Consider the following 27,045-nt stretch of genomic DNA (forward strand, 5'->3'; position numbering starts at 1 on the left):
AATCAAGTAGGACTACAAAGCTCACAAGCCAACTCGGCTGATAGAGCAATTTTAGTTCTAACCATGTTGTCTAACATTGACAGGTGACAACCCCGTGAATTAAGGACTCATGCCTAATCACATGTGCATGTATAATCAATCAAAAAGAAACAGCAAGGGAATGAAATCATTAGACTATTTTACAGCCACGTATCCCAGTTTTAGGCAGATGCTTTATTCCTTCTTATCCTAAGCCCAAATATAAAGGAAAAATTCAATAAAACAAGATTTTTCTCACCCACAAGAATTCAGTGTCTTCTTCACCGACAGAGACTTGCGGGAAACAATCAAAAGTTGTGGGGCTTGGCTGAGTCATAACAAAAGAAACCCACACAAAGATGATCAAATGGGCTGGCTGGCTGGCTGACATTCCAATGAATTATATTCACCCCTTTCAGTGGATTAGATAGATTATATTGAAAATTGAAAGAAAAAAATAACCAACATTTTCCACAGTAAGTTTACGTGTTTATTATATTTATTAAACCTAACACATGAAACCAAGATCCGATGATATCAACTTGTCACTGTAAATGCACAAAATTCTTGTAAATATTGCCGCAGTAATCTCACCTCAGATGTGAAAAAATTCGTAGGTTATGTGAAATCCCTATTCAAGACAAAACAGTTTTGCCTCCCTAACACAAAAATAACCCACTTTGATCCAAACACAAGGTGCACAACGAAATAAATGGAACGGACACGGGTAGACTGATTCAAGAATTTTCATACACGATGGATCAACAACTCTTACTGGTGGTAACTTGTGTGTAGGACGGATGCACACAATGAAATGACATAAACGATATATGATGCCAGTTTCCGAAGACACACGACGTCGGTCACCGCCAAATACTTCTCTGAATTTTCAAAACCGTGTCTGTTTTCAAATGCACTTAGGCACACGCTCTTTCTGATAAAAGATTCTTCCCCCTGGTAAGATTTTTTTTTTAAGAAAAAAAGAGAAGAAGAAGCCTAAGAGCGTTCAAAAAAGACTTTGAAAAGGTACAGCGACTTGTTTTGGTTTCTTGCACTTTTTCATTTGAGACTAGAGCCCACCACAGTTGTCTTAGCCAAGAACCTAGAGAACAGATTATCTTCATAAATAAACCCACCTGCCTTCATCCATTATTCCTACATTTCTTGACATCCAAAGAAAGCATGGCTTTAGCACTTCGTTCTGCAACTTATTTTATCAATCTAAATGATAACAGGAATTCCAAAACTCCGAATGATTTCACTAGCGTGGTTGGCTTCCCTCAAATGAAGCCATCTCTCCAGCTGCGGGCAAAGAAATCGACGAAAGAAGCTCAAATTTCACCGGCGGAGAGAACATCCTCGTTTTCAGAAGGTGATCAAAGAGAAAAACTACATGGAATGGCAGGTCCTCTCAGCCATAATGGTCCAAGGGTACCTGTTTTCGTGATGCTGCCGCTCGATACTGTGTCTGTTGGGGGGAATTTGAACAAACCGAGGGCGATGTTCGCTAGTTTAATGGCTCTAAAGAGTGCCGGAGTTGATGGAGTAATGGTGGACGCTTGGTGGGGATTGGTGGAGAAAGATGGGCCTATGAAATACAATTGGGAGGGCTATGCGGAGCTTATAAATATGGTAGGAAAGCTCGGCTTGAAGCTTCAAGTTGTCATGTCTTTTCATCAGTGCGGAGGAAATGTTGGAGACTCTTGCAGGTAAAATCATAACACAGTGGTCGCTCTCCTATTCAACTGGCCAAAAGATAACTCCAGATTTGTAAATGCTAATGATATCTAGTTTTTTTTTTCTGTTTTGCTCCAAATAGAATAACTATTCACAAGATGCTAGAGTTCCTTGACCACATAATTCAATCACAAGATGGTAGAGTTATCCAACTAGACTCTTTCAGATGTCTTAATTAAAACTTAATATAAACATCTGATATAGTACAAGTATAATTTCTTGCACTTGTGTCATATACATGTATTTTGCTGGTTAACTGATAGTTGTTGAGACCGCTGATGTTCTTATTATTGTCATATATGTTGCCAGATGTAGATGTAGATGTAGATGTAACTCACAATGAGAAACTCAAACTTTCTGCTGCCGTTTTGTACTGAAAAATCAAGGAGAAATTTACACAAATTACCATTCTTCTAATTTGCAGCGTTCCTCTACCCCCATGGGTGCTTGAAGAAATTAGCAAGAATCCTAATCTTGTCTACACTGATAGATCAGGTCGACGCAACCCTGAGTATATATCCTTGGGTTGCGACTCACTACCGGTTCTTAGAGGAAGGACACCAATTCAGGTCTATTCTGACTATATGCGAAGTTTCAGAGAAAGATTCAAGGACTACCTGGGAGAAGTTATTTCGGTACGGCTTCTAATTTCTAACATTGCTTTAACTTTTACCATATTTTGATACAGATTTGAATTTGTGGCTTCTATTTTCTAACATAGCTTTAACTTTTACCATATTGATACAGATTTGAATTTGTAAGCTTTCTTTAACAGCATGAGCTCAATGCATTAGCACCATCACCATCTTAAATCGAAGTATTTTCTAAATTTAGCACTGCAAATGAGAACCAACAAAAATAAAGACCCAAACAAAAGAATTAACAGAACAGAGAGAAAAAAAATGAGCAACTTCAATTCCATTCCATGTTTCTTAATATATTTCATTATAACGCATATCCAACCATATTCAAGCAGAGAAGATTTAAAAGTTAGTATCAATTTTGTACAGTAAATAATGATAAAATGTGGAATTTGTGCATCAAGAGTAGAAGTGAAACTGAAATCAAGATCAAGGAAATCATCATCGATTATCCTTGTTATCGTATTTGGAAATAATAAAGCACAGGAATTATAGATTACACCATCAAATAATATAATAATTAACCAATTAATTTACTCTTTGAATCAAGATAATTTTTGAGTAATCTAGCATGCAACTTCATGGTTTTATATACGAACAAGCTTTCAATTCTCTATATTTGTTCTATTCTAGCTTGACTCGAATGGCCAAGTTATATTTCAAATTAGAATCATCATTAAGAGGAGAAGCACACAAGGTGGAAAGAGTTAAAGATGAATGATCGAAAGGATTATGACATCATTCGAATATACATTTACGTTCCATTCTAGATAATCCCGGTTTTTGATATGCTACCTTTAGGTTGTACCCTAATCCTGTATCCAATAGTCCATAACTCAACACATTGGTATACTGATGTTGATAGTGCCAATGTGACAAAACATGAATCATTAGATGAACTGTTATGGTAGTACTCTTAGAATAGCTTGAAGTCTACCAATAATCCCATTGTTGGACCACTCCAGTCTCATGCGCATGCAAAATATCTCACATATAAGACCCATAATTTACTCCTTTCATTTTCTGCCGGACAAGAATAAAAAATATATCTCATGTCGAAATTCAATTTTTTTTATTGTAATGCAGGAGGTACAAGTGGGCATGGGACCATGTGGAGAGCTAAGATATCCATCTTATCCAGAAAGCAACGGTACCTGGAGATTCCCAGGAATTGGGGAATTCCAATGCTATGACATGGTAACTCACATAAGTTTAAATTAAAAAAATAACAGATTCTTCCTGCTTAAGCAACAGCTTATTTGATTTTCTTTCCGTGAAACAAACAGTACATGAAAGCTTCATTAGCAGCTACAGCAAAGGCTTTTGGGAAAGATGACTGGGGCCAAGGAGGGCCTCATGATGCAGGCCAATATAACCAGTTCCCAGAAGACACTGGATTTTTCCGAAGTGATGGTACATGGAAAAGTGAATATGGGCAATTTTTCTTAAAATGGTATTCTGAAAAGCTACTTGAGCATGGGGAGAAAATTCTGACAGCAGCAGAAGTTATATTTAAAGGAACTGGAGTCAAACTGTCGGGAAAAGTAGCTGGAATTCATTGGCATTACAAAACAAGATCACATGCAGCAGAACTAACAGCAGGATACTACAACACCAGAAATACAGATGGTTACCTACCAGTAGCAAGAATGATGGGTAAACATGGGGTTGTGCTCAACTTTACTTGTATGGAAATGAGAGATGGAGAACAGCCAGGGGAAGCTAGCTGCTCACCAGAAGGTCTAGTTAGACAAGTAAAGGCAGCAATCAAAACAGCTAGGATAGAACTTGCTGGAGAAAATGCACTAGAAAGGTATGATATGGGAGCTTACTCGCAGGTTGTGGCAACAAGTATAGCAGACTCGGGACATGGACTGAGTGCATTTACATATTTACGAATGAACAAGCGTTTATTTGAGGCAGAAAACTGGAGAAATTTCGTTGAATTCGTAAAATGCATGTCAGAAGGTGCCCGGAAAACACGACTTCCGGAGAGTGATACCATTGGAACTGACCTGTATGTTGGATTTATCAAACAGAACAAAGAGAGAGTGATAAAAGAAGGTGTCCTAGTGTAAAGAATACACGTGCAGGTCTACAAATGAGTGCTCCATTCTAATTACATAAAAAGAATATGATGGAGCCACAAAGAAGTATTGAATACAAGACATAATACCAAAATCTACTCATGTTCTTTGCTCTAGCCAAAGCCAAAGATACCGAAAATAAATGAAAGGCGATATCTTCAGGGCAGAAAGAAAGAGAAGTCTACATAAGGATATGCCCCACTCTGGTAAGGAGCTTAGAACATTTACTATGAGCAATTTCCAAGTCAGCCCGAAATTCAGTAACACATAGTCACATATCCGATACAAGGATCAAATACTTATATTCTTTTCCTGTAAAAATCTTCTTAAATACCTTTCGGGCATATTGGTTGGCATACAACATATCATAGTTTCAATTTTTATTTTTGTAATAAGTAATAACGATAATTTTTTATATACTTGTGATCCTTGTGCTACGACTGTATAATCTCTTTGCATTCAGATGTCATACAAAAGGCCAACACACATACAGCTTTGATGTTACATCAGTAGTTTCAGAAAGAGCTAGCAGCGGTGAAAACATAAATAAGTAAAAAAGTAATCATGAGATTGCACCAGGAAAAATACAAGTCATACCACGTAATAGATATGCTAACAAGGCTAAACCCAATCATAAAATTGCAAATATAAAATTTCTTCTGTAATTCACAATGCATGTATCCATATATCATACCCTCAGAGGCAACATAAAGAAGCTAGGAACGGAAAACATATGCCATAATGGCACTTTCCATCACTCCAGTATATGATTCAGCATCAATATAACTGTTTTAATGCTAAAATGACAATAGCCATAGTTTAAAAATAGAGGAAAAATCTAGTGCATAGAAGTGGCGCAGAGTTGGGAATTTGTCAAAGGCTCGTAATATCATTAGCAGAGATTAATTCAAGGTTAGATGTGATGCACCAATTTAGTAGATATTTGACAATCTTATCAATGAAGATCTAATTTATAATCATTTGCATACAATCGCATTAGTTAAAACAAATGACACCAACTTCAGCATTGATGGCTCCTAATGCCATGAAATATGCATCAATAACTTAGTCCCCAGCCCCTTGGACACTTCAAAGAAAGAGGAGAGAGAGGGGGGTGATGGATGTCAAGTCGAATGATGCATATCAAGGTCTTTGCAGTCCATTTTCATACAGGAAATCAAAATGAAAGATGCTAACGCTATCCATAAAAGGCTGCAATGTTTAAAGTGGCTACATTAGCATTCAGAATTTTTTATCAAGTAGAAGTTCAAAAGTTATATACTGCATTATGGCGCTTCGTTGCATAACAGAGAGAAATAACAAGAGAGGAAGAGCTACAATGCGAAATAATGCAAGTATCAAACACGAATGGTGCTTTGAGGAAAAGTAACTTGAGTTCTTCTGTCGTACTGGAGTTTCTTTTATGTTGTATAAATGATATTAACTTACGCATGGGTACAAGATCATGTTGTACAGCTTATAGAGAACAGTTCAACCTCAAAACGACACAAGAATGTAACTGAGTATAACAACAGAGAATGCAGTTATATATTTTATCCAACGGAATTTTACTACTGCACAAATTTAACATAGCTTAACAGCATGAAATTTATAGGCGATAGAGAAATAGATAGATGCATGCTTTCCTATAGGCATCACAGAAGAATCTTTGATCTAATCCTTAGTAATTTCAGATGCTGATTATTTAATGTTGCTTGTTGGCAACTGCAAATGAATAATAAAATAAATTTAAAATTTTCAAGAATCTCAAGATCCAAAGTTAAAACCTCTGATTGTAATTTGTAACAAGCTTGAATGATGCACACTCTATGAATGGGTGGTACCAAACTCTCTCTCTCCTTTCCCTCCCTCACAATAAGCTAAATCGAATCCCTTAAATATCTTTGTATGGTTGTTTCATGAAAAGACTCAACACTTAAGAATATCATACAAATGAATCTCATCTATTTGTGCACCATAGAAAATCCAATTATTCCTCCCTCACATCACCAAAACGCTTGCTAGCAACATGGCTTCTACAGTTTCCTACATTGCTTTGTTAGAGTAGATTGTAGATACAAATCTACAAATATACTGTAGGCTAAGACCTTTTATTGACTCTTTGTAAAACAATATTTATTTTATTATAATTTATATCATTTTGACAAAAGTTTTATCTATTATTAATGCAAGCGGCATAGGTAAAGATCTTCAATATGTTATAGTATATTTAAAGATGAGATCCTACAATTGACAATTGTCAAGAAACACGATTTTATTATTGTATATTCTAAAATGCATTCCTAGTCAATTGAGCCGCCTAAAAGAAGGAAGGTTGTTCGAACTTGAGACTAGCATATGTGAAGATTTGTACCACGTTTCATTGATATGAACATAGAAATTTTCAAGCATACAGATAGGTGTTCATAGGATAAATTAATCGAACTACCCTTGCTCGGACTTTCTAAATAGTTATCATTTTTCGAGTGGAGAAGTCTGATTATGGTTGAACACCATTAGTCCTTATACCTGATACAACACTAAGCCTTTATTTACTAGTCATGTGCTTTGACTCGTTTACTGACTTTGTGAAGGTTATCAAGTGGCAAGATTGGGTATGTAACGGCACATATAGTTGGAGATTCACCACTCGCCTATAGGCGTTTATATCATATTTGATCAGAAGATATAATATTGCGTGGAGTCTCTGACCAGAGCAAGATGTGTTCTACATGAAAAGCTAAATGTGCTTAAAATCCGGATTAATATGAGTCATACCCAAACGTGATTCGTTTGGAGGTATAAAAACCCTATGCATGGTTTTAGATTTTAATGATTCATATGAGCGTCCAAGGTTTTGTATGACAAATTTTTAAAATTTCGTTGCTTCTTGGGTGCGAGACACGCGTATCCCAACATGCTTCTCTCTTATAGAAATATAATCTATCTTATTCTTCCTTCATTGTGAGATTTCTTTTTTGATAATGCCTAGGAAGGATTGAATACCTCAAAATCTTGTGTCACAAAACAATTGTTATCTTAAACAATCAATTAGGTTTTTTCACCAACTATCAATATTTTGTTAGGTGGGTAATTAGAATTTAAGGACACCATATGTTGATCTGAAAATGCAAACTAATAAATGCTTCTTATGAACTGAAACAAAAAATATCCCAGCAGATCATGTTTGGAATGCTGGAACACTACATAGAACAGTCAAAAGCTACATAGTTCCTATTGTATTCCAAAATCTGAATCCATGGACACCTAACAAGGGCTCTACACAATAGGTTCCTCAAGTAACAACTTTGCATCCATCCTTATTTTGCTTAAATAGTAAAATTAATTGAGAGAATTACATCAAATAAACTTATAAACTTCATCAAACTCTTCCAAAAAATTGATGTGAGACAGAGCTACGATATTTATACGACCACGACATAAATTAGAGAGTATAAATTGATGTATAGGAAATAGTGAATCAGAGAACGATGTCTGACGATTACAGTGACTCAAAGCTGCAAGAACTACAATAATCTGAGTGAGGCACCCAGTCAAGGAACAAATCCTTTACAAGAAGAAAGTCACTCCCTCTCCTTGCACTAGCACAAATGACAAAACTAGCCAAAAAACACAATGTGCTATAATGTGTTTCTTATAATAACTCTAGCCTAATATATTTGTTCCTCTTTCCCCTCACTCAAGCTACGGATTAAAGAATGGTCGTGATTTTCTAGGCCTGATATACTTGGGCCCATAACAAATTCCTACTTTTGTGACCGTCATGTCAACAGAATCATGCTCAAAAAAGGCAGAAAAAAAGATTCACACATATAATATAAAAAATCAAAATTAATCTACACCTGGCACAAAAGTGAAGTCCAGAAGGGTGAAGAGTAATTACTGTGGTTATATAATGGTAAAATAATTTATTCTCATCAAAAATCTTTCACAGTCATTGTGGTTTCTAATTTATTCTCATCAAGTATAATGTGCCCCCACATATGCAAAATAAGAGGGATACAAAATCAACTGATTAACTAGACAAATACTCACTCCTCTAGTCCACTTCTAACCCAGTAGCTATGCTTGCACTCATACACATCCAAAATAAAAATTTATTCACTGTTAAATGCTTTACATTTTACTCTATCCAATTCCCCATCTTTTTCAAAACAAATATGCATAGTGTCACAATAAAATTTCTTTTCAAAATGTAGATATTCCTTTAAATGGAAAAAAAGGATTCATGCTATATGTCCTTCTAATTGATATTCAACTTACAATAAGTTACATAAACCTGATAATTTTAAAATACAAATCATCTCTAGTACAACAATTAATAAAAACATAAAAAAGCATAATTTGTGAATACCTCCTCCAACATAGAAAGTAAAAAAATTTCATGCTTGCAGTTGTACATTATTTAGTCCAAAAATAGGGTTGTACCCTTTCATTTTATGTGTTTGACTTTTAGCTGATCTAGCATATGCTAGCAAAAGTATTGTAGATATAATAATGACAATACCACAAGGGATTCAATAAGAACATGAGTGATGAATTTGAGTCAAAATAAACTTAAGATTCTCTTGGTCATATTCCTAGTATATATTTTGTATCATAATTGTGAAAAAACCCACAATTGTTGTCAATGTTTCTAGACCCAGATTCCAGACCCAATTCAAAATTTAATAATCATGTTATGTCTGTAGCCAACATTGTTTTTTTCAAGAAGGAAATCTCAATGATTACAAATTCTACGATTGATGAGGGGACAAAAAAAAAAGTAGTAGGGTTCGAAAACGGTAAGGAAACAAATGGTAGATAGATTGATTCAAAACTTTGCAAAAATTCGACCACTTAAGGAAAAGGGAGTTGATCAATTCTATTTAAAACAAGTGCAGAAATATAAATGCAAAAGGTCAATGGTACATGGATTTTTATAGAGGTTCAAAGTCACTTTTACTCCTTTTTTCTGTTTCGAGAAAGTTTCACTAGAAACACCAAAGAAACAATAGTTTGTAGAACTTACTAGTGTTACATATCAGTTTCCAAAGTTGAATAGCCATACATCAGTTCAAAGCACCGAATAATTTCTCACGTCAATTTATAAAAATAAATACCTTACAAGAGCTGTGTAATGGCACTAAATAACCATTACAACAAAGTATTATGAAGTGAAAGATATTCAAATCTACACAGTTCTTAAGAGTGCTAAATTCTTGATGGCTTCATCAAATAAATGTAGCTCGAGTAGTCTTCAAAATTTTCAATGCTCTGACTTCTATAGTCTGCAGACAAGACTTTCTGATTTATGATTTTCATAAATGATTTCAACACTTGGCCAGATATGGAATCCGATGTAGCTTTGACCACTTGGAGTACTCCGACATTTCCCAAACTATCATTCCAACAGGCAACTCATTGCACAATAAATACAGTATCAACTTAGTCTGATATTTTTTAGGTTACTGTTGGACAACAACCCCAAGATCAAGCTTTGACGTCCCTTATATGGTACAAAACTTGATCTTCAAAATCTTCTTATTTTCGGTCTTCCAAGTTATTCAACACGACCAACCAGAAAGTCCTTGCAGTAGCTAGATGTAGACATCTACAATAGATGCATCCAGTAAGACTTGTGTTAAAGTCTTGGTATAGAATTCGTTAACTTCCGGAAAACTAGATGCAATAGACGTAGTCCAGCTCCTAAGTCTTTAAACCGCGTATGATTTAGTCATCATCCAAACTTATACAATTTATTTTCTAACACAGTGTGCAAGCCCTTTAATAGAAATGGTGCAGAATTCAAATTGGTCATGATTGATGGTGCATTTCTTTCTTATAATTCAGTAGGAATTGGTTAGCAGGAATTTTAAGTGATAAGTAAGAACATTTGTTATTTTTAAACCAGTAGGATGGCTGGCAGTAGCATGTTTGTAATATTATTCAAAATATACTATTTTTGGAAAATTCATATATTATAATTTTATTTTGCAAAATTAAACAGAGTATTTGAAACAACGCCGTAAAAATGCCACTTGCCACCAAACCAACAGTAAAAAAGCAAATCTCCCACTTCTCTCCCAAAAACCTGACAACATAGATTCCGATTGAACCAAAAGTAAGAAGTGCACCATCAATATTTGACAATTTCCATTCTCTATAGTCTATTCTTTTACATAAATTTAATGCACCGGCTATGAGGAATACTGACTTTATGCTTGCTGCAAGAGGTCAATGTCTCTATCAATGAATATGGAATCATATCACAAGTCGCTAACATTTTGTGTTTGATGGAAATTGTGTCAATCACAAATGGGCCACAGAACTCATTAACACTGCAATTTTTGCTGATAGTGGCACTCACATGTCCCTAGGAGACTATACTCGAACACTTGCAGAAGTAACAGCTCTCATTGATGGTACTAGTTCATTTGACGCGCTCTAGATCATTTTTCAATGGGATTTTGTCACCAAGTCGATAAGTTAGAGTTCGGTAGAGACTAATATTGTATCCTTTTGCTGCCAGTATGCTTTCATCTAGATTGGTTGCGATTGAGAGCTTCAGCTAGGGGACAGAGAGACCCCATTCCCTTTTTTCTTCTAGCCAAAAGTTTCACTTTTGCTACCATTTCACACATTAATCTAAAGCAACCCTAAAATTCTTGACATTTAAGGGAAAAAATGAAAAAAATTTGAAGATAAGACACCACTTGTGACTTGACAGTACGTTTCATGTTGGACTGGTTTGTAGCACTTCATAGGCCCTTAAAACAAGATTGTACACGATGAATTTCACTACCAACTAGATCACATTGAGTGTTGCACCGATAAAGATTTACCCAAGTTAGTCAAGAAATTCGTGATGCAGCATATAAACCCATGCACACCTCTCCCACAATCTAATTTCTGGTATGAGATATTACACGAGGCATGTAAGGGATGGCCCACACCTTTTTTGGACTATAATTTGAATAAATGCAAACATCCAAGAATTTCTTCATTTTTCTTGGAAATATTTGATCTCGTAGGCTACTGCCTTGGCTTTACTTGTGGTAAAAGTTTGAAAAATACTTTTATAATATGTTAAAGTCATAGTAAGGGTATTCTGAAAATAGAAAATTCGATAACAATCATTTCCACACATAATATAAAAAATTTTATTTAACATAAAGCTCAAAGAGCGGAATTGGTATTAGAGAATCGTAAACTCATCCATTACATGATTTACAAGTGCTGCGACGGAGGTTTGGGATCAGAATTTGAGCGGCGGAGGCTTTCAATCAATTCACCAAGCTCCTTGCGGGCGGACTCTCTGCCGAACATAAATCCATACCTGAAATAAACGGATTAGAATTAATCAACAGGAAAAATGTAAGAAGATTTGAGAGAGAATAAGTACCAGGTAGACACAGCAGAGAAGACACCGGCAACACCTACTGTCTGTAGCAAAGTGAAGCTTTTCTGCATTTTATAAGTTTGAAATAAAAAAGGAAAGTTTGAAAGATGAAGGAGAAAATGGGAGATATATATGTATGTGTGTGTGTGTAAAAGTTGGGGGATAGAATTGACATTTAATGAGTGTATCCCCAACTTAAAACCTGTGTTCTAAAAAATGCGCTTAAGCTTGAAATTCGACAAAAACGCCTCGATTCGGGAAAAACGAAAAAAAAAAATGTCAAACTATAGTTTTCGATAGTTTGACCGAATTAAGCCTAATTAAGGCGTTTAATTAAGCGTACTTAAGCACAGTTAATCGCATCTGTTTATTTTTTACTTTTTTTTATTTTGAAAGTATGTCTTTTATTTTAAAAAAATAAATTAGTTTTATAATTTAGATGTTTATTTTTTAATTTTAATTATGATTAAGCGTGTCTCACAATGATTTGACAAATATTTAGCAATTTTTAATGTAGTCTAGTTGCAAAAACAAATAAAGATTATAATTTTGAGATTTTTATGTTTTTATAAATATGAGAATTAACGTATCAGACTTAAATTTATCATATTTATGCATTATTTTATCTATTTATTAGTTTGACATAATTAAAATTAAACTTATGATAAAAAAACGTTTTTTCATGCTTAAGCTCGTGCTAATCTCGCTTAAGCTTGGAGCTCGATATCCACGCTTTGAGACGCTTCACATTTTTTAGGACCTTCCTTAAAACAATTCCAATTTACTTTTTTTTTCTAGGATCCCTCGAATTAAATCCAATTTGTTTTTTTCATCTTGTCATTTCCCACAAATTTTGTATTGAAAACATTTTGAAATTCCAGATAGATTTTGGCTATAATTTGAAAAACAAATTGACCGTAATAAAATATTTTGAACACATTTTGTTTGAGAATTGAAATAAAATACGTTCAAGGAGAATGAAGAAAATAAAATATAAGTAACTGCTTTAAAACTAGTTTTCTAGAAAATTTCCAAAAACTATTCTTCATTATTTTGAATTTTTTGGAGCTATCTACTTGAGATATTGTTACATATTTAGCACACAATGATTTCTAGATAAGATATAATATAATAATTCGTTCACCTTTCGAGAGTATTATTATTATTATTATTCAAATCCACTCATTAAATTTTGATTAAATACTTCAAAAAATTTGGGTTGTCACAATTAGCATTGATATAAAGATGTTCAAAACATATAGATGAGTGCTCGTAAGAAGAATTTATCTTGCTCGGACTTTCTAAATGGTTACCATTTTTGAGAGATGAAGACTATGGTTGTGGTCATACACCATTAACCCTCACCGATTCCATGAGGGCTATCAAATGGTGATATCAGATGTAGTTACGACACATACATGATCCAGAGCATTGTAGTACGGTACTCATTACTTGGCTACAAGAGTGCACATCCTCTGTGATCTAATGAAATTATAGTGCATGAAAATTTGACCAAAGAAAATATGTTATTTAGGGGACAAAAAGGTTTCCAAGTTGCACATATGATGCAGCTATGAATGCTCAAAGATACTTCACATGGTTATTAATTCACACGCAACTCTCGATGTACCAATTATTACACATTCGATCAGGATATATGTGATAAAAGGATATATTGTATGTTAAACATAACTTATTGGTTCTTGTAGGAACTATCTGTGATACCTAAATAATCATGGGACGATGGTCCTAGACGCTCTTACCATGATTTGATGGGTGTAGTTAGAAGTGATTCTGACATTTTTATAATCAATGAGGTGATGCATAGAATGTGGCTTATTAGTGTAATCCCGAATAAGAGACAAGCATTATCTTGAATTACGAGGAATTGTGAGCTCATCCCTAGATATATTCTTGAACCTTTGAGAATAGCACAAGTATTGATTTATTTATTCCTATTTCGATAATCAAATTCAAAGAGCTAAACTTGGCTATAAGAGTTTTATATGATCAAACTTTTTTGAGCTTATAAAAGAGTTTTTAAGCATATTCTGTTTTTTAGAAGTTTTGATTGAAAGCATGAATGCAAAAAACATTATGGAGAGTACGTACCAACCGTCAAAAAAGAATGGAAGTATTCCAAAATTGGCAGTTGCCACAATCGAGTTCAGTGGGTCCAAATTTTGGAAATTGGAATGAATAACTGCTTAAAGTCATCAGATCGGTGATATCAGATCGTTGACGAGGTTACGATGACTCCAAAATGATGCGCCAAAGGTTAGTCTTGGTTCCATGGGTTTTGAAATTAATTTCCATGTTTATTTTTGAATGAGTCAAAGTAAACTTTGACTTGAACTTGAATCCCATTAAGGTTAAATATAGAAGGGAATAAGTTATATCTAGCTAACATTACACAACTTTCAGTCTCTTATCTCAAAAATCATGCGTGCGAACCCCTTCACCCCAAACCTAGGGTTCCGCATGAATTATTTATCCTTTTCATCTCAATGCATAATCTCTCTTGGTTTCTAGTCCAATCAAGTGAGGAATTAAGTAATCAAATCGTTGACTTGATTAAGCCGTAAGAAAATAGAACAAATAAGGTGTGTGTTTGCGGTTCTACCTTGAATAGCTAACTCTGCTTGAAACCCATACAAGTTTGAGTCATACCCAAGCGTATTCACTTAGGATGTAAAATTTGAACACATATGCATGGTTTTATTTTATTTATTATCCATATGAGCGTCCATGATTTGAATGTCAAATCAAAATTTTTAAACTTTCAATTTACATTCAAAATGTCCGAACTCACTACAATGGGTCCAAACTCTTTTTCGGAAATGCCTATTCTTTCGGTACGTGAAATTATTCTGTTCGCTTATTTGGATAAAAATATCGCCAGGGCTAAACCTTGATTGGAAGGTCCGAATTGACCTTCGGTTGTTCCGAACGGACTGAACTCAAATTTGATCAACTAATAATTCTTAAAACATGCTTAAATTGTTTACTCCACAATGTGATTACATCGAACATAAAAAATAACTAAAGCATAATTTCTATCATTAGAATAAGAATCGACAGTAGAAGAACTATAAGCTAGACTCCAGATGTTAGGATCTGACATGTAAGTCGATTCCTTGAGGTACGCACATGCAATATTATTTGAGAAACATGATTGATATCAAAACCATGTGCTTTCTTGACTACGTGAAATGTCTACTATTACATGTTAATTTTGTAAGTTACTAAACATACATGACATACATATATCAACTAATAATTCTTAAAACATGTTTAAATTGTTTACTCCACAATCTGGATCATTACATTGAACATAAAAAATAACCAAAGCATAATTTCTATGACTAGAATAAGAGTCGACAGTAGAAAGAACTATAAGTTAGACTCCAGACGTTAGGATCTGACATGTAAGTCGGTCCCTTGAGGTACGCACATGCAATATTATTTGAGAAACGTGATTGATATCAAAACCATGTTCTTTCTTGACTAGTTGAACTGCATACTATTACATGTTAATTTCTGTAAGTTACTGAACATACATGACATACATGTTAAGCATCTTTCTTTTGTCTATCACTATCATGTTTCAAGATTACTTGAATTTGACTTGATATCATATGGTGATACTCAACCCTGTCTTGTCTTGTCTGGAATCTTGTATGGCTATCGGAGGTTGCCTCTTGTGGTTGTTACTCTAGCAGAGCATCGTAACCACGATAGTCTTGTTTTTAGCCATCGGATGGGTAATATGAATTATCATAAAGGGATGGGTAATAAAGTGATCTGTTAGGATAGATGCCCAGCGAGCCAACTTTTGACTTGAGATTTATTGACTCTTATGTGAAAAAAATATTTATTTTAATTTTATTCAATAATGACTTTTACTTTATATGTATACTCATGCAAGCTGCATAGATAAAGTCCTTGAATATAGTAACGGTACCATGAGGTATATACCTCACAACATAAGATCATGAAACTCATTAGGAAGTGTACTGTATATTCTAAACAGGTTCCTAGTCGAATCAGCCTCCTAAAATAAGGATAAAGACTGGTTGAGTTTGAGGCTTGCATCGATGATGTAAACGTCATCTTTCATTGGTATGGACGTAGAGATGTTCATTCATACATATGGGTGATCATATAATGATGCACTGAACAACCCTCTCTTGGACTGTCTAAGTGGTTATCACTTATCGAGTGGAATAGTCAGTGATTCTAATTGTACATCAATAGTCCTTAGACTCGGGACATCGTAGAAGCTCTACGTACTAACATGCACTTTGATATGTTTACCGACTCCGTTGAGGGTAATCAGGTTGTGAGGTTAGGTGTAATTTCGAAATACGTACGAGCCAATACATTGTAGTCGGGGCCTTGATGGGTGAGAGTGTTGCTGATGTCTCTGCCGCCCAGTACTGTGGTAATACGTAGATGGATCTATCGACCTTCAGCAAATATTAAAGTTACAATTAACGATCTGAATTCAACGAAAGGAGAACGTACATGTACATGATGAAAATGAATATGTTTATGATGATATGAAAAATGTTTAAGTTTATGCATGTTTATGAAATGTTATTTTAAGTAGAAGTATTTTCACTGTTGCATGTGATTGTACACGTATTACTTGCTATCATGGTTATAGTTTGTTGAGACAATAAACTCACTATGTGTAATCGATGCAGGTGAGCATGATGTTAATGTTGTTGAGAGTCTTGATGGTTGATTTTACTGGACTAAAGGTACACATAACCCGAGGATCAACGCTAGTTTTTCCGCAGTTATGATTTTAAGTTTATGTTAAATATTTTTACGACTTTTATTATGCTTTTGAGTGGTTTTTGAGAGGTTGTTAGAGTTAGCTTTATTTTGAAATATCGCTAAGTTATGGTTAACAAAACGTTTGACGATTTTGATGTTTTGAACTCTTTCCTTTGAATTTTCAAATATAGTTGGTATGTTTTATTTTAAAATAGTGTCAAAATATTATATATATATATATATATATATATATATATATATATATATATATATATATATATATCGTTGCTTATAAAGTAGTTTATAAGGTAATTCTACATTATAAAAGATGTGGAAATTAGCTTAACTGTTAATTAAGTGAGGATAGTGGAACATACTATTTTGATGAAGGGGCACACAAAACTAGCAGCTGCCAAAAATGGATCAATAGAAATTTTGATATTCGAAATTTTTATTTTTCATTAGCTTAACTGTTAATTAAGTGAGGATAGTGGAACATACTATTTTGATGAAAGGGCACACAAAACTAGCAGCTGCCAAAAATGGATCAATAGAAATTTTGATATTCGAAATTTTTATTTTTCATTATATGAACATGATTTGTACCCTCAGTACATCGGCGCTGTCTGATCGTCGATTTATTTAGTTAATTTAGAATTTAATTAAATAATAATGTTAGTAGTGATGACTAATATAAATACATGATTCTCATAGAATATTATAGAGGGGTTTAGAATTGATTAATTAATTAAGAATTAATTAAGAAATTAAATAACGTTTATTTTATTTTACATATATGTCTCTACATGTACATCGCCGTCAGATTTCTGAAATTCCGACAATCCATTCTCGACGTGAAATTGTTTAAGATGTCTAGTGTGATCTAAACAAGAAATACAATATTTGATCATGAACTAGATTAGGCGATCAAAGGAGGGAGATCCGTTCGTAGGAATTTACAATAATGACCGACTCTGTGAATCTCAGACTGGTTTGGTGTCCAGCGTTAAATACGCAGAAGTAAACAAATCTAAACACCTTATGAATATTTTAAAGCATAAAACGCCCAAGTAACGTTTTGAGTATCAGAACTAAAATTTAAAAATTTTCGTTGCGCCTTATGTGCGAGAAAACGTCTTAAGTGCGAGAAAACAATACTTTAACATGATTGTCAGCAAACGGAGCATACACATCCCTTGGGGTGTGCATCTACCCCAGTGACGCGCGTACCTTCCTGATATACTTTTTCATACACACATACATAACATATGTACATGCATCCACATGTTTAGCTTGTAACTTTGGAATTGAATCTAGACGAATGGGTAGTCCAATTGAGATTATAGGTCGAGAAGCCCCAGAGTGTGAAGATTTTCTTTATTTAAGATATATTTTTAAAAGACTGAGGATATTAGAGAAGATGTAGACCATATGATTAAAGCATGGTGGATGAAATGAAGAATGATATCAAGAGTCTTATGCGAAAGAAGGATGCATGTGAGATTGAAAGAAAACTGTTATATTACTATTGTTCGAACAACTATGTTTTAGGGATCAGAGTGTTGGACCACTAGAAGAATACATATGCTTAAAGTGACGGTAGCAGAGATGCGTATATTAAGATAGAAATATGGCAAAACGCGCAATTATAGAATTAGGAATTAAAGAATTATGAGGTACTTAGGTGTATCCCTTATAGATGATAAAATTAGGTAGAGACGTTTAACATTGTTTGATTATGTGAAGAGGAGATCAAATCCGGTTTCAATATGAAAAATCTTAGATCGACATGTTAATGGAAGGAGTAGATTGTAAAAGGAGGGGTGGATCATTAAAAATTTGTATAAAAGTTCTTAAGAAAGATATCTTAGATCTTCGTTTAAGATATAACATATGAGAAAATCTCTTAGTTTAAATAATTACTATTTATGTAGTCTATCTCGCAACTAAAGAATTAAGCGATGATCATGATGTATGTACGAATCTTTTTGCTTCGGAGAGGCGAGTTTGTAGCTTTATGGGGGATGCCATCCGGAGGGAGATGATGGCGTAGGTCCCGAGGAAAAGACTTGAGGGCATTGTTGTTTGCATTGTGTAGTGAAGTGTACGCATTCTATACCGAATTAGTATGTATTTTGCTTTTGTTTTTTGTTTTTTTTTTTTTGAAATCTGTCTTGTTCTGCTACTGCTACTGATTGTAAAATACGCTTTTGTTTATAAAAATTTATCAAGCTAATTCCCACTAATAGTGACTAAACTTTTATTTTAAAATGACTAATTAACTTGTATTTGCAGTAAATCATTTGGTGAGGACGACTGACACTACATTTCTCGTCTCCGAAACCAACTTACACTCCACCGAGAAATGAGTCTCGGTGGAGTTTTACACCTACTATTACAAGAAATGCACGTTATATTTAGGCATACTGTTCTTTCCCAACATACAAGATCGAAGAGGTTCGTAAAATTACAAGGAATACACATTATATCAGAATAAACTTCTTCATGAAAAAGTACCCACAAATATACTTGTGGTGTTTTATATGAAACGTATAAAAATCTCGTCGAAAGATTCTAAAACTGTTGATGTCACCCCAACATTCGACCAACAAACTCGGTGTCTATGTATTTGGTACTTTAGACCATAGGTTCCGAGTTCCACTGATAATGTGATCATCCATCATCAAATTATGTAAGTAATCGAATAAAGAATGTCATTACAAAATAGAGCCAACGGTTCCGTTTTCTGGGCACATATTCGAATAACTGAAAATAACATGATGGAAATGGGACGTTGTTGCTCCAAAGTGGATGCAAGTACAATCGATAGAAAGGAACATGTTCATCATACTGCAAAAGTTCAGATGAAAATGTTCTCTTTTCAATAAACGAACAATAAATTTGAGAAGAATGCAAACACCATAATACATCAATTCTTATTACTTCCTCATCCAAATGAGGGATGAACTTAAATTTTGAAAACATATATGGTACACACAATCAATTCCCAATTCCAACATTTTAGTGTGAAACAAACACGGGAGTAGCACTTCCAAAAAAATCTTGAGTTTAATTTAATTCTTTGTGATATAACCAGGTGCTCCTGATACTTTTCCATCCGAAACACTCAATCAAACTGCAATTTAGTGATGCACTCACACTTCAGTTTGCATTCCAAAGTAGTTTACGTGTAGGAGCGGGAGGAGCTAAGCCTGGTATGTCTCGAATGTCTTTGTTATGTGGGTTGACAATCTGATAAATCAACATGAACGATATCTCAGAAACCAATCAACAAATGACCAACCAATAAAAGGCAAATCAGCTTTGTTTTTCGTGTGAGTTTCCCTTGGTGAGAGAAATGTAAAGCTTTAAGAGAACAAACTTCGTCAGTCACGGCATTGATCCTACATACTGAAGGAGTTTCAAAAGTCCAGAAAGGACAAGTTTGAAAATCATTTTGTGCGTTATATCTAGAAATGGCCACACCACTACTGGGAGTTGCAGTGTTTTGCATCTAGGCCCGGAGACTACAGAGTCCCCAATAGACAAGAAGATTCAGCATGCTAGCTTTTTAATGAGGATAAGATGACAAAGGAGAAGAATCAACATGCTAGCTTTTTAACGAGGATTCACTCAAAGATGACTTAAGATCGCAAAACTACTTCCTAAATCTAATCAGAAGCTGAATGCAAGATTCAAGTTTAAGTTTTATCACACCAAGGGAAGCGAGTGTATCAGCTTGATTTAGGGGTGCGCATCTTCAAAAATGACAAAGATGAAGAATGCAAGTAAACTATTTCTATTGAAAAATGACAAAGCAACCATTTGATAAATACTGATGCACGCATTTCCTATATTACCAGAAAGGAACCTTTGAATACCAAATGGCACTACAACATGACCATCCGTCACCTTTTACCCTATATCCTTCTCCTTTCTTAAACCTACAACTTCATTCCACTAATTCTTCCTTCCAAATTTACATTATGTGAAATTAACTCCATTTCGTGTCCCAATATCGATTCCATTGCAGAGCTTTTTCTACAGAGTTCCTAAGCAAAAATTTTAACATGCAGAGGCTTAGTTTCAGAAGTTGCCATATCAGATGAAGGTATTCGCTATATACTGGGAGAATGGACGGTTTCAGATTTAAGTAAGGGCATGCATCAAGATGTAAAAAACACACAAATATCTTAAAAGCACAAAAAACATTTGATAATTATATGACACAAAATATATCAAGCATTTTGAAGAAGTTTATGTTTGCTAGCAGAGAATACTCCAGATCACTTTCACAACAAGAATTGTTGCGAGTACAGAGAGTTAAAGTTGGATGATTTACATTACTCGAAAAAACGAAGTTTGATGATTACACATTATTGACTCCGTCAATGGGTGCATAAGAAGTCTGTATCAAGTCTGTATCATAGTATATGTTGCACGTATGAAATATTCAAGATAGCAGCAATTAACAGAAATCAAACAGACAACAAACCTTTACTATAATGATAGCGATGACACCAATGACAATAAGAAACAGAAGTCCCATGATGCACCGATCAGTTGCAACCTGATTCAAAGATTAAATTAAAGTTAGTAAGAATGTGCATAATAATGAACATGGGGCATAAGACAGGAGGCGAAGTTTATTTCGGAGATTGACCTGCCTACCGATTTCCTTGACCAGATGTGAGGCCTTCTTGATTGAAAAATGGATGGAGTCCAGTTCGTTGACGATTCTGCTCATTTGTTCAGTCTGACCATATACGATTTAGAATATAATCAGAAAACCGTTTGGAGGGATAATATTGATATCATATTCCATATTCAACAAATTTTCATAAAAACCGGAGCTTCTATTTCAAATAACACACCTGAGCTTTGAGAGCTGCAGCCGTCTCTGTTCCTACATCAACCGTATCATGGACAACCTGTCACCAATAAAGCATTACAGATGACGTTTGGAGGTACTAATTGGAAAGACTACTTCTTAAGCAAGCATTAAGCTCTTGCGTCCTCTTTACAAATTACTTCCTTGTGGATGAAATGAAATTGAGTGGCATACATTGTACATAAGCTCAAGATAATGCTTCTATTATTTATATTCTCGTTGTTAATACTGATATCATATAATTATATTTATGTGTATAAAAACCAATGCTCTAAAAAGCTTGAAGCGTCACGATCAAGCTTCAAGCCTTAATAGCTTAAGTGGGTTTAGAATGAGAGTAAACGTGAAAAAACGTTTTTAAGTATTTGTTACAACTTTAACTATATCAAATCAGTCAACATATTACGTAACACACAAAAATAAAATTTAGGAATAATAAATGCATAAATTTTCAAGTTTTCAAAAACATTAAAATCTCAAATTCACAAATTGTGGATGAAACTTGTGCAATCGTTGTTGGATCAAATGTCATCTCTTAGTAATGAAGAAATGAAGGGTTTGGAGCAAAGTTTTATTTCGATGCCTTTGAAAATTTTTTCGGTTTTAAAAATATCAAATATTTATTATTAAAATTTAAAAGTAAAAGCTTATTAAAAAAATAAATAAAAGTTTACCAAAAATTTTACTTTTTCACGCATTTTCAGGTCAATCAAAGTCCACTTTTTTCATGCTTTTGCCCGAAGCGAAGCTTTTTCTTCACATTTTCTTGACGCTTTGCTCTTAATCCACATTTTTTTTACACAGAGTACTGATATATGCTTGTATACATGGTATGTTACCATTTTGAAATCTCTTTTTTTGGTTAAATACACCACACTCCTTAGAAACCTCATATAAGGCTGCTTGATACATGGCTTCCAACAAAATCAAACCAACACCAAGCACAAATTCAATTACAGAGCTCTAACTCTAAAAAACAAAACACAGTTTAGGAAATGAGTAGTTAAAGAAGTTAGAGAGCATTACATTTATTAAATATAGGGGATGTTGCATATTAGGAAAGAGATGCCAACAAGAGAAATAATTTTCTTCATATTCAAATTCTCGAATGTACTTACCTTTTTGGCTCTATCGATTGCTTGATCAGTCTCATCCATCATATGATTTCCATGATCCATGAGCTGTTGATTTGTCATATCTACAATATTATGCAACCCTCAGATAATTCTCAAAAACAAAATAGATAAAGCATATAAAAACATTTATGATCAAAGTAGTCAAATTTTGGTGTATTTTCGCAAACAATCTAAACTCATCAGGAATCTCCAGCTTCCAAATCACTTCAAAATTTGCGGCAGACAAAACTAAACAAAACAACTGATGCCTTGGGCCCGAGAATATGTTTTTTCACAAGTAACACATCATCATATCAGCAAACTGTAACAAAGAAGAAGCAAATTCTAAAGAGGAAATAGGCACAAGTTATATTTGATCTACATCCTCCTCATTTTCTCAATGACATGACAAAAATGGTCCAAAAAATCATACAAGAGATATATTAGCACCTCTTATCTATTTATTTTGTCTACTCATCCATGCCACCATCCTCCTTCAGTTAGCACATAAGTGACGAAGACAAATAGAATATGCAATTAAATACTAATCACAGTGCCTCAAAGAGAATATTACCCTTCAACATATTGTAAATAATGATGTTGATGAGCAATAATTGAGCATCTATCATTTCGTATATATAGCTAAAAATTACTTACTGGATGTGAGCAATACATTATCCTCTGCAAATCCTTCACCTGGTCCCTCAAAGAGATCTACACGCTTGTTTTCAAGATTACTTGCATACCTAGAGAATCGGTCAGAAATTCTTGAAAAATCAGCACTGATGTTTTGTTCACCAGAGAGAGGAAGTTAGCCTTTGAAGAAACTAACATTTAATAGTATCAAATTTGTAGACAGAAAACGATAAAAGAAGCTGTAGACAGAAAAGTGCTGAATTATGAAATGTAAAACTTTTATGATAAAAAAGAACAACGTCTTCGGTGCTACTGGAAAATGGCATGACCTCTACCGTAAAAAGTATTTTATTCCGAAAATCAAACCAACATACATCAAAATATCCTAGTCATTTTCAAAATATATTCGTTAGAAGATATTTTGCCGGAAACTCAAAACACAAAACAAGCATAGTCTGTGATTTTGAAATGGCAATTTTTGTTCAAAAGTAACCTTAAGATAATTATAGTAACTCCTACTAACTTGTAATCACAGTTATTAAGACATTTACTAATGTTTCGCCTTCACATGTCTCATATAATATTTGTAGAATTTCAATCAATTCAAAATGAGACTTTTGAACAGATTTATTTGTTTCATTGGTTGGTAAACACATCTTAAACAACCTATTTCAGTTTATATACTTTTATCTAAATAAAACCTATTTCGTTTCTCAAATCCTTTTTCCACGTGCTTTGTACTGGGAAACCAACAGAGCCACAGCTTAGCTAATTGGTTTCTTAAATTGAATGCAACTAATGCACATATGACACAATCACATTCACACCACCTTGAGTTATTTATTGTCTTAATAAATGCACATATGCAACAATGCACATCTGACACAATCACACCACCACGGCAGATTATTTTCAAGGAAAAATATACAGGAAACATAAATAAAAAGGCACAAATATTAAAGCAGATCTATTATGTTATTCGAGACATGTGATATGCAGTTATTTTGAGGCTTTCAGAAACGTACTTCAGCTCATAAAAATGCATACATAAAGAAGAGAACACAACAGAACATTGAGACACTAAAATTATGAGATAAACCACACGAACACAGAGGTGTAATTGGAGAATCATAACTCCAGATAGACTTACTGTTTCTTGAGGGCAACATATGAATTCAACTCTTTGATCTGAATGAAAAGGTCAAATAAATTCATGAGAAAAGATTTGCTATTTGCAGCATGAATTAATTGTGTAAGCATCGGAACTCACCATTGATTGTTTTTTCTCTGCCAGCATCTTATTTGTGTCTGGGGCATTTTTATACTCCAAATCCTTCAACTCTCGGTCAAACTCTTTAACAAGCCTGGACCAATAGAAAGGATTCTATCATACATTGTAAAGTAGATCATCTGTTTCTGCACATGCATGCACGTGAAACCCTATTGACTTTTTAACCTGTTTGATGTTGTGGCCTATATATCATTCATTCACTTAATTTACTTCGACTAAGTTATACAATAAGAAATTTTTAACGCTCAAATGGAATTGCATTCTGAATCATCATGCCAGAGGGCAAGACTGTACTGGTTGGCATAGTTAAAAAAACTGAGGTCAAGGTCAGGAGGTTTATCATAACTACACCACATCCAAAGAGTGACTATATTTACCAAACCAACAACAATATTACTTACAATACTGAGAGGCTATATCAGTATAGAATTTCAATCAGACAACTCTTGCAAACACTGCTAAGATGGTGCATGTCTCCTACCTCATTCGCGCCTACACATTTTATATGACTTGAGCAGTTGAATACAATATGTAAGATTGGGAACGAACTGTTCCATTGCCATTTGGCCATTGATCGAGCAGTCCTTTGATATTCAGAGATATTTAGTAAAACAAAATCTCGAACACAACATCAAACGTCAACATGTATTGACATTTCGACCCGTAAAATCTTCTATCGAGAAAATGACAATTATTACACTTGTCACAACAATCATAGATCACGACCAATAACAACATGTATCACCACGAAAGAAAGTTACACAAGTAAATTGGAGGAAAAAAATTCCTTCAAAAGTACCTCTTACATTCGCGCATCTTCTCAGTGAGCTCTTCCAGCTGCCTACTCTGCCTATTGGAATCTTTAATCTTCTCCAATTTTTGAAACCCATTCCTTCATTTTCAAATTCAAGACAGATCAAAATGTCAACGCGCAAATGTAAAATCTTTCTAATCATCATCCAACGCAAAAAACATTTCATCTGCGTTCACAATAGAAGACATTCATAAAATCAACGGAACAAACAATTTACAAACTCACGAAAGTGCTCGAAAAATGTCCGAAATCTGCCCCTCGATCTCAGCGAGCTCTTCGCTAACCGCAGATAACGAAGACATTGCCTCAATAAAAGATCAAAACCAAAGCAACCCAAAAATCTTCAAACCCTCCGATACAAACACATTCGTTAAAAATTAGCAGGCGTCAAATTCAAACGAAAAATGGTGATAGTTTCAAAAACTTTGAACTCGCGCTTCAGGCAATGCAATGACGGATTTGCAACATCACGGATCCGAGCAATGCGGGTCGGAATTTCGATAGACCTGGCTAGAAAATCGATTGAATCTGCTGGAGAAGGAGAGACCTATGCTCTGAGCTGGTGCTCTCGTGATTTACGGACAAAAATTTGATCTCAATACCGAAAATAAATAGTTATTATTATGTAATAAATCTTGAGAAAAAATAAGAGGGTAAATTGCTTTAAAATAACTAAAGTCAAATTCAATTTCCTTTTCACTCTTCAATTTTTATGTTCTCAATCCACATATGTCACGGGTGTCAATTCGAGTGGTTAGATCAGTTGGGTCAGGTCGGATCAGTTGGGTCGGGTCGAATCACGTTGACGTATGATATTATTTAAAAATTCTTTAACCCGAGTCCGATCAGAATTCAAACCAACACAAAAACCCACAACTCAAACCTGAATCCTACTATTTCGACTCAATATCATCAATCTTATTCAAACTGATTTTGAATTTTTAAATTTTTTTAAAAAAAAATTAATTTAACGCAAATAACAAAACATCTCTTATATATGATTTAAATTTGAAAGTCTAATAATAAAAAATTAGAGTATATTTACTATATCAAATAAATAATTGTTTTAAAAAAAGAACATGTACAAAATAAAAACTAAATTACAAAATTTATGATATAAATATACGATAAATATTTTTTCAAATATATAATATATAAAAATGTAGGTAATATTTATTAATTATATATTTTTAAAAAAATTAATATTTCCGGGTTAACTCGGGTTGACCCGAACACGATTATTTTTTATAATCAGATTTTTGGGTCTGACTCGACCTAACCCGAACCCGAAAATCTTAAACTCAAAACTGCTTTTTTTTGCAGGTCAAACCATATCAAGTTGACAGATCAAATCCGATTTGACATCATTATATAAATCGACTAAAGTGCTCATTTTCTTGCCATTTTTCAACATTAAATTAAAAACAATTTATATTTCTTGTCATTTTTGTTTTTCTTCATTCTTCAAGCTCGTTGTACATAGATAAAAAAAAAAATTCAAGCGTTTCTCCATCATCATCGTCTCCACCTATCAATATTTTCTTCATCTTCACCCAAGTTTTGTTTTATTTTTTCCCACTCTTTCCATGTCTTGATGTGGGGATCCGGACGCTAATTCATTTCTTAAT

The 27,045-nt window shown here is 34.1% G+C and overlaps 3 protein-coding genes across 5 annotated transcripts; 1 reads left to right on the forward strand and 2 right to left on the reverse strand.

Moving 5' to 3' along the window:
- Window positions 1-1,112: 1,112 nt before the first annotated feature.
- Window positions 1,113-4,920, forward strand: LOC140813342 (beta-amylase 3, chloroplastic). The gene is made up of 4 exons (XM_073171847.1): window positions 1,113-1,727; window positions 2,180-2,390; window positions 3,483-3,593; window positions 3,683-4,920. The coding sequence occupies exons 1-4, from the start codon at window positions 1,201-1,203 to the stop codon at window positions 4,472-4,474; spliced, it is 1,641 nt and encodes a 546-aa protein (XP_073027948.1). The 5' UTR covers window positions 1,113-1,200; the 3' UTR covers window positions 4,475-4,920.
- Window positions 4,921-9,501: 4,581 nt separating this feature from the next.
- On the reverse strand, window positions 9,502-12,014 carry LOC140813290 (uncharacterized). Of its 3 annotated transcripts, none has more exons than XM_073171795.1 (3): window positions 11,889-12,014; window positions 11,709-11,822; window positions 9,502-9,867 (listed from the first exon to the last, which is right to left on the reverse strand). In XM_073171795.1, exons 1-2 carry the CDS (start codon window positions 11,954-11,956, stop codon window positions 11,714-11,716), a joined length of 177 nt encoding a protein of 58 aa, XP_073027896.1. In that variant the 5' UTR covers window positions 11,957-12,014; the 3' UTR covers window positions 9,502-9,867; window positions 11,709-11,713. The 3 variants fall into 3 exon arrangements, with proteins under 3 accessions (XP_073027896.1, XP_073027895.1, XP_073027894.1); XM_073171794.1 differs by lacking the exon at window positions 9,502-9,867 and adding an exon at window positions 9,877-10,097; XM_073171793.1 differs by lacking the exon at window positions 9,502-9,867 and having other exon boundaries at window positions 11,543-11,822.
- Window positions 12,015-19,529: 7,515 nt separating this feature from the next.
- On the reverse strand, window positions 19,530-26,056 carry LOC140812795 (novel plant SNARE 11). The gene is made up of 10 exons (XM_073171156.1): window positions 25,643-26,056; window positions 25,403-25,495; window positions 24,583-24,676; window positions 24,463-24,500; window positions 23,334-23,422; window positions 22,680-22,759; window positions 21,545-21,601; window positions 21,334-21,426; window positions 21,166-21,240; window positions 19,530-19,922 (listed from the first exon to the last, which is right to left on the reverse strand). The coding sequence occupies exons 1-10, from the start codon at window positions 25,717-25,719 to the stop codon at window positions 19,833-19,835; spliced, it is 786 nt and encodes a 261-aa protein (XP_073027257.1). The 5' UTR covers window positions 25,720-26,056; the 3' UTR covers window positions 19,530-19,832.
- Between the last annotated feature and the right edge of the window lie 989 nt (window positions 26,057-27,045).

Source organism: Primulina eburnea, chromosome 14 (assembly GCF_022965805.1).
Source record: "Primulina eburnea isolate SZY01 chromosome 14, ASM2296580v1, whole genome shotgun sequence".
Classification (NCBI taxonomy): Eukaryota; Viridiplantae; Streptophyta; class Magnoliopsida; order Lamiales; family Gesneriaceae; genus Primulina; species Primulina eburnea.